Source organism: Alosa sapidissima, chromosome 15, assembly GCF_018492685.1.
Source record: "Alosa sapidissima isolate fAloSap1 chromosome 15, fAloSap1.pri, whole genome shotgun sequence".
Lineage (NCBI taxonomy): Eukaryota > Metazoa > Chordata > Actinopteri > Clupeiformes > Clupeidae > Alosa > Alosa sapidissima.
In genome coordinates, this window is record NC_055971.1 from 1,050,576 (window position 1) to 1,067,557 (window position 16,982).

At 41.0% G+C, this 16,982-nt stretch overlaps 1 protein-coding gene across 5 annotated transcripts in view; it reads right to left on the bottom strand.

The window, feature by feature from the left end:
- Positions 1 to 16,982, bottom strand: part of LOC121683928 (gastrula zinc finger protein XlCGF57.1-like) — a 59,874-nt gene that overhangs the window by 10,456 nt on the left and 32,436 nt on the right. For 3 of the 5 annotated variants that reach the window (XM_042063820.1, XM_042063818.1, XM_042063821.1), the window contains one exon: positions 6,659 to 8,437. In XM_042063820.1, coding sequence (XP_041919754.1) covers positions 7,079 to 8,437 — 1,359 coding nt within the window. In that variant the 3' untranslated portion in view covers positions 6,659 to 7,078. Of the gene's footprint in view, positions 1 to 6,658; positions 8,438 to 16,982 lie in introns of those variants that run through there. The other 2 variants (XM_042063819.1, XM_042063822.1) reach the window with 2 other exon arrangements.

Sequence of the window (16,982 nt, forward strand, 5' to 3'; positions counted from 1 at the left end):
TAAACATTTAAACTGTTATCCATTGTATTTGATGTTGTTGGGTATCACAAAACGGAATATAATACGAAAAAGCAGGTTTCACAGCATTTGAAGTGATTCTCCTTTCCCCCACAATGCATTGCATTACGTCACCTTGGGGAGGCTACAGACCAAAGCCCACCTTGAGACCCTTGAGAGTAACGAGAGAGGAGTAAAGAGAGACGAGTAAGGGATTGTTCAGCAGTAGATATCGCAGATTATAGATAAATAGATAGGCTATAGATAGCCTAGATATGTATATAGACAGGTAGATAGATAGCTAGATAGATCATGTCATATGCTGATCACGGGGGAGCTCCTCGACCAGCGGCCAAAATGCACTCGCTTCCCTAGTTACTGCAGCTCTCCACCACAGTTTCCATCGGGACGGCACAGCCCACACAAGCACCTGCAAAACTGCGACTTGCCTATATTATCTCCCTCTTTGGTAAGCCGTACCCTGACGATGTCAATGGCAATCAATCACGAGCAGTAGTTATCGAAAATATTCATGCTGAAGACACGACCAGCCTAATCGGCGGCGGCTAGAAGCTAAGTTTGCAACAACTGGGGTGGCTCACAGGTGGGACTAAAAAGTTAGCCCATAGCTAGCTATCATGATGCTTTACATTCTGATCTTCTGACTAAGTTTGCCTGGTAGCCTACTTATCTGAACTAACGACATGACCACTATCACTAGATATAAAGAAAATGTTGACTTTCACTCGGTGCTGTTCACTGACAGTAACAAAAAAAGTGTCGTAACGTTATAAGCATAATGCATTGAACTGAATAGGTGCATTATGTAGCCTCATAACGAGGCCTCTCAAATTCAGAAATTTGCATTAAACTAAAATCGGAAGACATTGTTATCTTTGTTAGACCATAGGGTCGTTGTCATATAAATGCTGTAACGAAATTCGAAGTGTAAATATACAAACTTTATGTTGAAAGTGTAACCGCGAACGTTTCCCATAGGAATGAATGTAAAACATACCCTCCAAAACGAGACCTCCTGAAATTCAGAAAAAAAGAATAAATTGATATCAAGCACCGTTATTACCATTGGTAGACCATAGGGTAGCTGTGATATAAATGCTGTGACGAAATTCGAAGTGTAAACATACAAACTTTATGTTGAAAGTGTAACTGCGATGTCCATTGAAATGCATTGAAATGAATGAAGCGCAGATCATTTAGTCCCCAAAGTGACGTCATCACCGAATTGCGTAAAAAAAAACCCGCTAATGCTAAAAACAACAAAAACTGGCATTTAACACCATTTGGAGACATTTTTAAAAATGATATACATATATTGAGTGCTTTATGTACCCATTAATCAACAGTGGTGGTTAACCTGCAACACAGGCTTTAAGCGGTCACAGACTCAGGCGCTACTTTTAGGGCTAAAATGCTTCCTGAATTACTCTTAGTAAAAAAAAAATAGGAGTCCTAAAGTTACGAGTGACGAAGTTACGAGTACAAGCATCTCATATCAAATGACCATGGCATTACGCTAAGCAACATAAATCTCATAACGTTACAGCAACATCTCCTCCCTATGACCTAGCTAGCTAGAAGCTAGCTTCTAGCCACACAAGAAATGAAGGATGTTAAAATCTCCGCTTAGCATTCTAATAACAGAAGGGGCACATTTATGTGGACCACTACAACATGACTCATTATGTCTGTAACGTTAACTGTATAAAACACTTTCATAAAGGAAGCACACCATCCAGCACATACACATGGAAACTGATATTTTAGGTAGCCTACTTGGCCACGAACTCAAAACGTGTCTCTCTGAAGCTCTGTTCTAGAATCTTTGCTCTGAAGTCTGTCCCCGTTGCTAAGCAACATCAAATAAACGAATAGACAGTCTTCCAGTATTAAATGTGTACGTGTGATTACCAATGGATGTGTGTGGTTTGCAATTAGAATAAACAAGAAATAACATTTCCAATAATTTCCCATGGTAAATTACATAATATTTGCACCTTCCTTCCTTGTGAAGCTCACACTAATTCCACCGCATTTAGTGAAATGTAATACAACGTTGCCACCTAGCGTTCAGTAGGCTAGATAAACGTGGCATTTCCTGCTTATTCTTTTGTCAACACCATGCTTTTAGGAAAACAATCTTTTTATCATAGTTCCCTCTTCAGTGAGCGATTACCAGCTGGTTTTTGTAACAGAGATAGCCGTTTATAGTCCCTAGGTTTACAGAAACACCTATTCATATTAATACGTAGCCTATGGAGTGCTGCCGACCACTGTTCATTACGGCCCAGAATGCCTTGCATGTCTTTACAACAAAACAACCCAGTAAAACCTAATTTCCCGTAAACATATGAATTTGCATACTTGTAACATTTTTAATAATACTCTCCCATCATGATATTTAACAATAATGCAAAATTTAATTTGAATACCGTCAATGTGAAAACAAGTCTATTATGTAAGTTATATATAGCTACTGTTCTCCTTGCTATTTCAGTTCGTAAGTCCATACTATCCCATGGCAGAGCAAGGATTTCATGAGTGGGCAAGGTTGCCCGGAGACATTGTGGCTGCCCAGAGGCATTGAGCATACTTGGAAGGCATTGTGATAGAAGGTGAATGGTGCAAAGGTGATTGGTGAGAGTTACCAAATACCTGTGGGTGGTTTGCCAAATGATGGAAACTTTTGGAATATTTTTTTTTTTTAGCTTATGCACCCTCACATTGGAGTCCCCAGTTCATATACAAAATTTGGTATCGATATGTGACAGTGTTCCTGAGATATGGACGACTTCCTGTTTCGGAGCTTCGCCGCCGATTTCGTTTGGCTATGCCGGGCAAACGCTTTCGAAAATCAAAAATCCTTCCGGTAACTTTTGTGAGGCTTGGTCCAAGGATAATGTACGTCAAGTTTCGTGGCGTTCGGACCAAATTTGTGACCTGTGGAAATTTAGTTTCGCTTTCTGTTCAATCCAATATGGCGGACGAACGACACGCCCACCTGACGTCATCTTCGCGACCAACTTACACTGGTACTGACCTGACGTTTTAAAGTTGGAACGGTGTCTCTGTCTCAAAGGGCCTAGGCGCTAGAGCTGACAAAAAATTAGGGAGACGGGAATAATAATAATAACTAGACTGCATTTCCGGCGGGAACTGCGAAAGTGTGCTTGCCCTGGTCCGGTCAGCAACGTGAGCGGACAGTGGCATACGCTATGCTGAACCTGGCTTGATCCAGGCATTTTAACAGTGCCTTTCAATGTTGGAGCAGTGGCAATATCTCAAAAGCTCTAGGAGAGGGCTATTCAACTATTGGCTTGCGGGTTGAATGCGATTTGTTGGATTTTACCTTTGGCCTGCCTTCGAATTTAGCTTCTATGACTGAGATCAAATCAATAAAATAAAATGACAGCAGTGATTGAAATGACAGCAGTGAAATGATGCGTCTTGCGCCTCTCAAACTGGGCTATCAGGTAACCTACAGTACAACAGAAATTATGAAATATGACCAAGGCATTAAAAAGCTGCTTGTTTGTCAGGATACTTTTTCACTGATTTATTTAAAAAAAAATATGAGCTATGAGTGTGAATGTTATATATTCCATCCCACAAATTATGTTTTACTGGTTTATTTCACAAATAATCTATATAGATTTGCTCTATAAAGACCTTATGTCTGTTTGGGATTGTTTTGTGAGCCTGGGGTTGTTTTGAGAGCCTATTGATGTAGCCTATCTCAGAATAAAGGAATACTTCATATTACTCTAAACCACCGTCTGTAAATCAACTGTATACTACTGTCTACATTGCACTATATTTCTTGACCTGTCTCTGTATGTTTCATCACCTTTCTATACTTTGCCTCACATTGCAACACAGCTCAGATCTTTGGTTGCTATGAAGGCCAGTCGTTCTAAATGGATGGTTGCTATGGCCAAAGGCCAGTTCTATCTCTGCCGTTGTCAAGCGGGCATATCGTAGAATTCTGATTAACCTTATCTTAAAACATCTCTATTTTACTTAGCCCACTTCCATACAGTGGGTCCCATTAAGAAGTGGCCACTTCATTCACGCTTACCGTGATACACACAGCAGCATTAAATTAATCTGTCACCATACGCCTATGCCTACGTTTGCAAAGAAAACATTTTAATTTGATTCACATGAAACGTTACATTTCATGTACATGTTGACAATGAGTAGGCTAGTTTTGGTTGTTGGTGGTGTTGCATCCCTTAGTTATGCCTACAATGCAAGTTCCCTCGCGATTGGAAGCTCCTGTAGACAATAGTAGACGCATTTCAAAACATCGCGTTAGGAGTCCTTGCCACTTCTTTTAAGCTGTCACAGACGTAGGTGCTACTTTTAGGGCTAAAGTGCTTCGTGAATTACTGTTAGTAAAAAAAAAATAGCAGTCCTAAAGTTACACGTGACGAAGTTACGAGTGCAAGTATCTCATATCAAATGACCATGGCATCATAAACAACATAATCGAAAATCAAAAATCCTTCCGCTAACATTTGTGAGGCTTGGTCCAAGGATAATGTACGTCAAGTTTCGTGGCGTTCGGACCAAATTTGTGACCTGTGAAAATTTAGTTTCGCTTTCTGTTCAATCCAATATGGCGGACGAACGGCACGCCCACCTGACGTCATCTTCGCGACCAACTTACACCGGTACTGACCGGACGTTTTAAAGTTGGAACGGTGTCTCTGTCTCAAAGGGCCTAGGCGCTAGGGCTGACAAAAAATTAGGGAGACGGGAAAAATAATAATAATAAAATTTAAGAAGAACAATAAGTGTGCTGCTTTGCAAGCACACTTAATAATAATAAAACTTAAGAAGAACAATAAGTGTGCTGCTTTGCAAGCACACTTAATAATAATAATAATAATAATAAAACTTAAGAAGAACAATAAGTGTGCTGCTTTGCAAGCACACTTAATTAATAATAAAACTTAAGAAGAACAATAAGTGTGCTTGCAAGCACACTTAATAAAGATAATTTAAGTGTAGGGAAATATTATAATTCAGACCCACACTCCATTTCAGAAGGTGGCAGTAATGCAACCAGACGTTTGCCAACCGCCATAAAAACAAGAAGGATTTTACACGTCGCCAGAGAATGTCTAGTAAGTAAACGGCTCCAACGTCGCGAACGGAACGCTTCAGTTACGTGCCTGGTGTAGCTTTCATATAGGCTAGCCTAGCTTGTGCCCTTTTCATGCATGCTAACGTGAAGAATATTAACATGCTATTTTGTAACAAAGTCGTTAGGTGGAAAAGTTTATTTGTACTTACAGCCTGTGAGCTGGTGATCGATCGTCGTGACGGTACAGATCCAGGTTTTTCAGAATATCTATGCAAAACCACTTTCTAACTGTAGGCAGTGAGTCACTGTGTGGTCGAAATGATTGGAACTAACTTTGCACTATACTTCGGTGGTGGTGTTGCAACAATAAATTCCAACCATTTCTTCCTCAACTCTTCTTTCTAAGGCAAGACATGCAACGTTGTTGTGTTATTGCCACAAATAACACAGGCACAAATTTGTTCCGCCATGTTAGCAACTTGCTGTTAGCTCCTACTAGCTGATGAATAATTGTTTTCACTGCGACATCACACAGAAGGGCTTTTTCTGATTTGCTTGTTTTTCCGTGTATTTTCTTTCATTGGCTAATGGGGGTAGAAAATCATTTTCATGTGCAGCATGCATATGCAACTTGGAGTGAGCTATAGTATTTCAAAAGGAACTATTAAACGGTTTCTTGGGGAACGAGACCTTTAAACTCGCCTAACATGACATTTACTGAGGGTAGAAAAAAAAAAATTCTTATAAACCTTATCTTATAGCCTAAACACTTTTACGGTTGGATTACTGTAACTCACTCTACCTGGGACTCCATCAAGCATTGATCTCTCGCCTCCAGCTGATCCAGAATGTGGCAGCAAGACTAAAAAGTGGGAGCATATTAGCCCCGTTCTAGCCTCTCTCCACAGGTTGCCCATCCAGCATAGAATTAATTAAGAATTCAACAAGATTTTATTGATGGTTTTTAAAGCCCTAAATGGCCTGGCCCCATCCTACATTGCAGATCTCATTCACCCCCACTGAGCTCCCAGGCCCCTTAGATCCTGTAGCATGGGTCTCCTGGATGTTCCACACACATGATCGCTTTTACTGTGGCTGCACCACACCTATGGAATCAGCTGCCACCTTCCATCAGAGATGCTCCCTCCATCACTAGTTTTAAATCTAGGCTCAAAACACACCTCTTCTCCCTGGCGTTCCCTGCCTTTTATGATTGTTATACATGTATTCATGTATTGTCTTTTAATTGCAATATGTACAGCACTTTGGTATGTGTAAACTGTATTTTAAATATTACTTATATATTTTAAGTATTAAAAATAAAAGTAGTAAAATTACTTTTACTACTTTTACTTGTTTATTGGTAGCCTGGATGCCAGCCGAACTTAGCCCCATCCACAACATATGAGGTCGGGAAGTTCAATCTGGACTTCTCTGTTGTGGAGCAATTATACCCAAACCAGAGCTGTTTGGACCAATCAAATTGGGCTTTATATGATGATAGACAGATGAGCAACAGTGCCTTGTCGATCACGATCAACGCAGAACTTATGAGCAACCTCTTTATTAGCTCTTCAATCCAACGAAATAACGTTAACATTACCGTTACAGACACGTAACTTTATCGGCCACCACAGGTAATATTATTAAGACTAAGACAAACAGTATCACATATAACACGGTGAATAAGTTTAACTAGACAAACAAATACAAAACTAAAACAAAACATTGCATAAAATGAAACAAAAAAATAAACAAACAAACGTAAGTAGGGAGAAAAAACTTTTGGAAATGTAACCTTCTTTATATTTAGTACTGATGCATTAGTCTGTCTTTATCCCTTCAAAACACATTTACAGTATATTTCACATTTAAACATACATATACACATTTAAAGTATAGGAGACTTCCACTTCACATAAATAAATAAAAATGGTCAACGTACTGAGACTACATTACATATATTTCTCATTCATAGATACATTTGTGTTCTTTAAGATTCCTCAGGTAAGAAAAGTTTTTTCCACATCTATCACACATATATGGCTTCTCCATTGTGTGCACCTGGAGGTGAGCCTTCAGGCTGTTTGTCTGATTAAAACTTTTCCCACATATACTGCAGCTGAATGGCTTCTCTCCTGTATGAATGCGCTTGTGTCGGTTAAGGTTGCCCAGATTACCAAAGCTCTTCCCACACACATCACAGCTGAAAGGTTTTTCCCCAGTGTGAACACTCTGGTGTGTCTTCAGACTGCTTTGTTGAGTGAATGTCTTTCTACATATCTCACAGCTGAAAGGCTTCTCTCCTGTGTGGATCCTCTTGTGGGTTTTCAGTTTGCGGGATGATTTAAAATTCTTTCCACAGACATCACAGTTGTGCAGTTCGTCACCGTCATGAAGCTGCTGGTGTGTCCACAGAGCACTAACAGAACTCAGTTGTTGTCCACAGATGGAGCACTCACAGGGCATACTCCCAGCATGCATTTTTACATGCCCTTTTAAGGACTCTACACAGCTCTCTTCACTATCCAAATGAATGTGCATATGACTTTTGAGCCCACTCCTCTTGACAAATTTTTTCCCACATGTCTTACAGCTATGTGGTCTCTCTCCTGTGTGTATACGCTGATGGGTCTTCAGAGTGTCCAACTGATTGAAGCTCTTTCCACAGGTGTGGCAGCAGAATGGCTTCTCGCCAGTATGTATGCGAAGGTGACGTGACAGGTTTCCAGCATTGTTGAAGGCCTTGCCACAGGTGCCACAGCAGTACGCCTTCTCTCCTGTATGAACCACCTGGTGTTTCTTCAGGGTGTACAAACTGCTGAAGGATTTAGAGCACAAACTACAGCATAAGCTTTTTTGATTACAATGAGATTTCATATGCTTTTTAAGACATAATTTCTCTGTAAATGTTGTGCTATACACACTGCAAGACTGTAATTGGTCTGCAGTGTGAATGAGCTGATGCTTTTTCAAACTGCACTTCTGTATGAAGCCTTTTCCACAACACGTGCAGGAAAATGGCAGATCAATCTTATGCACTGCTTCATGCGCTCTAAGATACACCAAGTTAGTGAAACTCTGCCCACAGTGTTTGCAGTACTGTTTTCCTGCTTTACAAGAGATCGTGGTATCTGTGCTCTTTGAGGGTTTCAGCTGCTTTGATGTCTTCTTTGCTTGCTCACCAGTGACTACATTTGGTCTCTCTGAGGATATGACTGGTGACAAGATGGAGAGCAGTTTTTCATGTGCTCCATCAGTATCAGCCTCTTCTGGATTGTCCTTAAACCCTTCTTCCTTTATCACAACCTCAGTCAGTTGCTCTACCTAGTAAAAGATGTAAGAAAAATGTAGAGGTCAGTACATTTTAGTGAATGTTTTATTTAGTCTAAAACTGTAATGCATACAACTCATAAATGGTTTAATATGTTTCATTTGCAGCAATGTCTTCAATGCATCCACTACAATTTCAGTCTTTCATCCTCGCAAATACCATCCTGTGCCACATTTGAAGAAACCAGACCCAAGCTGTAGTTAGTTGCAACTCTGTTTTATTATTATGGTACCCTTACACCAGAAGACTTTGAAAAGATGGCCTACACATGGGCATTTTTAGGTCCTTTTTGGACATGTCCAATTTGTATTAAAGACATTTTTATCTTACGGAGTGCCTTGGTCGGAGCGATCATTTGTTTTTCTCTTTTTTCTCATATGAGACTTTGAAAAGATTTGGAAAATATTTTTGAAAGATTACAGTCTCAGTAGTGATGGACAAATGAAGTTTTGGTGAACCACTGAACCACAGCAGTGTGAACCTAGCGACACTAGGTGAAAAGCAAAAAGATGGCTGCCACACTGTCATTTTTCAACATAAAAGTCCTTAGCAAACCAATATTTTTGGCTACATATACTGGTTTGGGTAAGGACTTTTATGTTGAAAAGTTGAGTTTTCGATCGTCATATATTTCATTTTCATTCATCGCAGAGTTCCCAAAATCACATATAAGGTGTGTTAGAGTGTCTAGTTTCGTAATAAAAAAAAAGAAGCTAAAAACGTAATATTACGTTTTTGGCACTCAACGCATGGGAAGGAAAAACGTAATATTACGTTTTTGGCACTCAATGAGTTAAAGGGAAACTTGGCAGGATTTCCCCCTCTGCTGGAGAAATTGTGCATTATGCTATTTCAAACTGTGGGAAAAGGTAACGATAAAGCACATGGATTTGTTTACAAACTAGCGAACGGTTAGCATAAGTTTGGCAGAACTATGTGTATGTTACAAGGTAAGAAACACGATTTAAAACGAGTTTCTTGTTTCTCACTTCTCTTTCCGGGACGGTAGTCTCAATGTTGCAAGGTTGGTTTTCCGCCTGGGGACGCTAGGCGCAGCGGGGAAAGTCACCATTTTCACCGGAACAGGTCATTTAACAATCCAAATGATTTCTAAACGGGTTTATTACGTTGAAATAGTTGCCAAGTTCCTCTTTAAACCTTTTTCCCCCAAACACTTTCACCTTAAAAAAAAAATTCTCCAGACTCAATGTATGCGTAGGTTTAGTCTGAGCTTTGGTGGGGACACTACCCCCCCCCCCCCCCCCAAAAAAAGGCATTGAACTCTTTCACCAGCCACTACAGATACGTGTGATATCACGATTATAGTAACCTAAATGGCCCCGGTTATCGGCATTATTGGGATACAAAATGTGCTGAATTTTTCTACCACCTACCTACCACCAATGTTGGAGAGAAAATTGGCCTGTCCTCCATGCACAGTAGCAACAAAACTAAAGGTCAACAGAACAGCATTCATAAGGCATAGTGTCAAAAAAGTGGTGTGGCTCCTTTAAGACAATTATTTGACGTGAGTGAGCTGTCCAACTTGATCTAACTGTAGGCTATGGTGTAGCTTACACAATCTGATTTTAAATTACAGATATCTAGGCTATATTTAACATTTATTTTCTATTTGGTCTGTTATGAAATGCATTGACCAATTTAAGCACAGCTCAGTTTAAAAAAAAACTTAAATGCATGCATGCTTAGCATTTTGTGGAAATAAATAATTAAGATTACATTGATAAACTCTTAACCATGAGCTGTATATTCTCATGCTAACATGTATATTCTCATGCTAGCTAACACCGTTTAAAAGCTGAGAAAAGGCTCTTTCATGTGACATCTGTGTGATGAGTAGGCTACTTCTTGAGGAGTTCAACAGAGAAGAATGAGTGAATTTGGACGCACTTTGTGTGCCTATTGTAGTGTCAAAAAGTGAAGCGCTGCACCATGCTGCAGGGAGACTGCGGCTCACTGGTAGTTATTATAGGCAACTTCAAATCAGCACGATTTACCCTTATAGGCTACTGCACATTACATAATCCGTACGAGACACTTTCTTATTTTTAACCATCAGGGCAAATGAAAACTCCACCGTATGTGATTGTATGTTTGGGGTAGCCTATGCTAGCTCCATCTTACCCGCCACAGTGGCTGGTAAAGTTGACAAAATTCACCCACCATACAGTGCACAAATTCACCCGTATTTGGCTGGTGGCAGGTGCTAATTTCCATCCCTGGGTTATAGGCCTACACATAGCACTGTCAACTAAATTTGTACCAAAAAACAAAATTTCTGGAATTTCTATGCTTCAACAAGCACATCTTATTATGACTTACACTTTGTTTCTTATAGCTTCTGATGTCTGATGTGATGTCTTTCTTTTCTTGCCCGACATCCTCAAATCGACAGCCAAGCAAAGATTATAGAGCTAAGAGCCAAGTGTGCCAAAAACTTTGAATGACAGCATACAGGAAGCTAAGCCAATCAAAAAACAGACCTGTTTCCTATTTTGGGAGGCAGCACTGAAGTGGGAAATTATTTAACACTTGTGTACCGCATGTGAACGCTTTTTGTCCGTTTCAACCTGAATAGGAAAACGCCCCACCGACATTCTGCCTTCATCCTGCCTTCCTCAGCCTTCTTAACCAACTTGGTTGAGATTATTTTGTCTAATATTTTTTTCAAATATAGTGGAAATTTCTATCTCCAACTTCAAGGAACTGCGATGGGTAGCACATTTGCCCCCTCATATGCCCGTTTAGTTATGGGCTTAAGGGAAGAAAAATACATACATAATTCCAATCAGAATTACAGTTGAGGAACTCAATGCCTTTTTGGCATAGCCTATGCCAATTCCACCACCGACTACCTTTCTTTCACAATGGAATTTGACCTTCATTCGATCAATTTCTTAGATCTCTCCATCTTTAAAGATGAAAATTACAGTCTGCAATCCACTATCTACATTGTAAATCTTTAAGTAGGAATACACTGCTCTAATCTGATAGTCATCAGTTACTCATAGTAATCAGACTACTCATACAGTGGGCTATAATCTGCAATATTCCTATCGGCCAATTCATGCGAGTGCGATGAAATTGCAGTTCCTCTTCAGAGTTTAGCAAAAAAGCGGCCCAGCTATCAGATCGCTTTGAACAACGAGGCTATGCCAAATCCGACATTGACCAAGCCTAGGAAAGGGCATTAGAAACAAATCGCTCTGCACTTTTAACAAAAAGGACAAAAAAACCTTCAAAACCTAGGATCTGTTACTCCCCTGCTGCTGGTAAGATCAAAAGCATACTGTAGTCCGTAAGCACTGGCATGTGCTCCAAAGGGACCAAACATTAAGAGAGTTCTGCTCAGAATTCTTGCAGTACTCGCGACCGTCTGGTACACTCAGACATGAAAATTCTGCCATCAACTAAGCCCACCCCAATGTTTTTAATTTAAAATTGCATTTCTAGTTCTTATTATTCTGTTACGGAAACTGCGCACAATGTTCCAACTCTACAAACGGTAAACATTTCTCGCACAGGGAAAAAGTACCCAATTTCGTTGTTTATTAATTGCACCACCACACCTGTAATCTACCTATTGGGCTGGCATATACAGGCCAAACTAAACGACAATTGAAACATAGAATAGCAGAACATAAAACCATAAGAACAAAAAATTAAAAGTATGCCATTGCAAGACACTACATGCAGGTCAATCACGGATCTCCAGAGTCACTTAAATTTTGGGGCATAGAGAAGATCACTGCTCCACCTAGAGGTGGAGATATAATCAAGAAATTACTATGCAAAGAGGCTTACTGGATCTTTACACTGGCTAAAACACCGCCACTAGCTCCCCTCCCCCATCTTATTTCCATGACAGTAGCCAGGAGAGACAAGTCAGCAAAATTCCCGACATTTATTCAACAATGAAATTCTTCACAGTGTACCAACAATCTCCCTCGGAGTGCAGTGCCCATAATTTGCATCGAACAGTCCAGGGGTAATAAAATACTTTAAACAAAAATGTGCATTTCTAGGAGAGAGGGAGATAGAGAGTGCGCGCGTAAGTGACGATTATTTCTGGTGGTAGCAGAGTAAGTATAAGTAAGTATAAGTATAAGTATATATACACTCTTTTGATCCCGTGAGGGAAATTTTGTCTCTGCATTTATCCCAATCCGTGAATTAGTGAAACACACACAGCACACAGGTAAAGCACACACTAATCCCGGCGCAGTGAGCTGCCTGCATCAACAGCGGCGCTCGGGGAGCAGTGAGGGGTTAGGTGCCTTGCTCAAGGGCACTTCAGCCGCGGCCCACTGGTCGGGGCTCGAACCGGCAACCCTCCGGTTACAGGTCCGAAGTGCTAACCAGTAAGCCACGGCTGCCCCAATGTAATGGATTCCCTCAAGAACTGTTTCGAATAAGACAAAAAAAAGATGTAGGTAACGAACGAATTAAATGGTGTCGGCGCGATGTAGGTATCGGCACACAGGGGGTTTGGACAGCGGGTTAAGTGGAATAGATCAACCTATTCTGTTCATGCTGTTTGTCTCACAATAAAGCCGTACTGAAACTATAGAAAGCCCGCGGCCGCACCCCCACCCCCGATGCGCACTAAGACACTTCATTTTCCTTGTACAGACCCATGGCTACACTAGACAGGCAACTGTTCTGTTCCCAGAGCATGCTTTCTCTGTCCATTATCTGCAGGCTTAGGGCCTCCTCGACAAGGAGATTGCTAGTCTGTGGACAATTTGTGGCACAATTGAATGGTAGCCTATTATGGAACCACGGACTGAAAGAAAAAGAAACTAAACATTTTCCTGATTAGAAAATATTTCTTAATTTAGTGTTATCAAATAAACTGACATGCAATTAGGGGGTAGCGGTGTCAGCGCGCATTTTTAACAACGTAGGTTAAGTAAAGTCAGTATAAATGATAGGTTGGGAAATAAAAGTGTATGCGATATGAGAATTGAGGTGTCGTGCGTAAAGAACCAAATAGCCAAAATGGTGCGGGAGAGGAGGATAAGCGGCGGCCTCCACAACCAGGTCTGGCGAGATCTTAAAGCCCAAGATCCAGGAAGTAATCACAAAGCGTCGCGCCACACCTGTGCCACACCTGTGCTTGGCCCACCTGTAGAGGAGACGCAAGACAGGAAAAAAGAGCAACAAGGAGGAGGAGCCCGGCAGGTCTGTGACAACTCCCCCCTTAAGACAGAGGCCTCTAGAAGGCCTCTGTTAAAGCCGTCAAAAAAAAACCCACACCCAAAAATGACATTTTTTTTTTCTTTTTAAATAATTTCCAATAATTCTAAAAGTGAGCACTTAACTTTGGTCTAGGGGTGTTGACAGCCCATATACATGAGCTGGATGGAAAAACTCTTGTCCACAGGCCCCAGCCCCTCTACCAGCTCCAGCCACCCTCCTTCACCCCAGCCCCAAAGGCCCCAGCAAATCCCGGTACCTGGAAAGCTATGATTAAGGAGACCAGGCAGAAGAAGAGAGTGGAGAAACAGGAGTAGAGAAAAACAGGACCAGACAAACACACTCACTCCAACCCACCCGGGACGCAGGACAAAGCGTCAGCCATGACATTGTCCACACCCCGAATGTGTCGTTTCTGCAAATTGTATGGCTGTAAAAATAAAGCCCAGCACATAAGGCGCTGACTAGGACTCTTTAAAGAGTGGAGGAATGTAAGCGGATTGTGATCCGAGTAAACAGTAATAGGAACAGCGCCCCCAGCTAAATACACCTCAAAGTGTTGTAGACCCCATACTAGCGCCAATGTTTCCTTCTCGATAGTTGAGTAATTCAACTGATGACAATTACATTTTCTAGAGAAGAAACACATCGGCCTGTCCACACCCTGCTCATCGCACTGCATGAGCACAGCACCAGCGCCCACATGGCTAGCGTCAACCTGCATCTGGAAAGGCTGGTCTAAACGGAGTGCCATCAGAACTGGGGCAGAAACAACAACCTAACATTGTCAAAAGCAGTCTGGGAGGCCACAGTCCATTCAAACTTAATCTTAGCCTTTAACAGGTCAGTCAAAGGGGCTACTACAGTGAAGAAGTTGAGGCAAAAGCTACGATAATACCCTACCATCCCCAAGAAGCGCCGCAACTCGGGTTTGGTAGTTGGAACAGGGAAATTATCAATAGCCACCACCTTAGCATGGACCGGTTTCACTTGGCCCTGCCCTACGACCTTCCCCAAGTATACAACTGTGGCCTGGGCAAACTCGCACTTGGCGAGATTTACAGTAAGGCGAGCATCCACAAGCCTGATAAAGAGAGCCCGAATACGGTCCAGATGTTCAGACCACTCGTCGCTATACACCACCACATCAAGGTACACAGCGCACCCCTGCAAACCGGAAACAACGCGGTTCATTAAGCGTTGAAATGTGACGGGCGCGTTGCGTAACCCGAAACTCATAACAGAGTACACTCTGGGTTATTTTCTCAACCCAAACGCTGAGTTGAAACTGTTGGGTCATTGTGTGGGGTTGTTTTTACTCATGTTGGGTTATTTTCTGTAACCCAGATTGTTGGGTTGATAGTTTAGGACAGCGCCCCTCCTCTCCCCCACCTGACGTGAGCACACTACCCAGCACCAGGGTAACTTTAACACAGCTGCATAGTTATTTGAGAGTTCGGGGAAATCGTTATTCTCTCAACCGTCCATGCAGTCCAGCAGCTGTCAACATGCAGTGGAAATCAGGCGATTTCGGAAGGTATGTATCTGCTTATAACTTTTTATTATTATTATTATTATTATTATTATTATTATTATTCAGACGCATTTTAAAAGTCCACCCAGAGATACCCTTCGTGATATGAATGGATTCTGCTTGCCAATTTCGTTCAGCCTAAGCAGGTTAAGAATTGTGTCATTCAAGCCAGCTAACGTTAGCTAACATTAACTTACAATTACTGCTCATGTTAATGTTAAATCTACACAAAGACAGACTCTTAAAAACATAGTTCTTTGTTCACTGGGTATGAACTGCTGAACAGAAACAAAACAAACTTTTACAACGAACTAAAATTAGCATACCAACAGCTGGCTAGGTTAACGTTAGCAGACGGTTGGTATGCTAACGTTAATTAAATGGTAATGTAAAGCTAATGTATACAGTCGAAGTAGTCTCTTCACACGTACGGTAATCATCATGCCAAACAACAATATTAATTAATTCAGGGTAGCTTCATATTATAGCCATGTAACTTACTGGGTGGTTTTTGGTGGTAACATTAACGTTACAGCCAACTTGGATTTAACTAACTGAATGTGTTAACATTGAGCTAGCTTGCTAACGGTAGAACTATCACTGCCACTAACGTTAACGTTTGTGAGTCTGCTGTTAAACAACTCCATGAGGTGGTCATGGTTTCTGAGTGTGTTGCGCTAATATTTTCTCTCCGGATTTTTAATGTTTGTCAACATCATTCACTGATAATGGTTTGTGAAAGTCTTGAAATAAAGTTTTGTCAATAGCAGTGATTAATTCACTCTTTTTCTTTCTTTCATTGACAGGGCTGACACCCAAATAGACCGTGGAATCTAGCTGTCTTCATGGAAGTAACTTATCATGCTGATGCTGCTTTTAGAGTAGGCTATCCATTCAAAAATAAAGTAAACTGTCAAATAAATAATTATGTCGAACTGTTTTATTTCATTGCATGGCTATTTGTTGTCCATTTTCTCTCAATGCAACCCAAATACTGGGTTTAGAAAACCCGACAACTGGTAATTTTAACTAGCAGTTCTGTTGATATAACCCAGTGGTTTGGGTTAAATTTATACCCAATATACTGTGTAAATTTTACTCAACATTTATATAGTTATAACCCAGCACATTGGCTACCTTTACCCAGTCTATTGGGCCAATTTAACATTGTGTTGTTATAACCCAGCGTTTTGGGTTAGAATCATACCCACCTGCTGGGTTTAATAATGTACCCAGACCATTGGGTTAGGATAACTCAATGTGGTGTTGGTCCAATAGTTAACCAGCGGCTGGGTTATATTTAGGGTTATTTTTAACCCAACATTTTTTAGAGTGTAGGAATACAAGCCAGATGTTGTTATAAAGGCTGAAACCTCCTGAGCCCAAGATGACAAAGGGACTTGGTAATAGCCTTTGAGCAAATCAAATTTACTCACAAACCTGGCTGATCCCCTACCCTGTCTACACAATCTTCAACCCTTGGGAGTGGAAAAGAATCTGGTTTCGTTATGTTATTCATTTTACGGTAATCCGTACAGAATCTATATGTCCCATCAGGTTTACTGACCAATATACAGGGTGAAGCCCAACTCGAATAGGAGGGCTTTGCTAGCCCATTATCTAATAGGTATTTCACCTCTGCCTCTAGATGTCACTGTTTGTCTGGTGACACCCGATAAAACCGCTGTCTTATTGGCTCCGCATCACCGACCTCAATATCATGTTCAATTAGATGAGTACATGATGGCGTATCTGCAAACAAGGAGAGAAAAGCAGGCAACAAA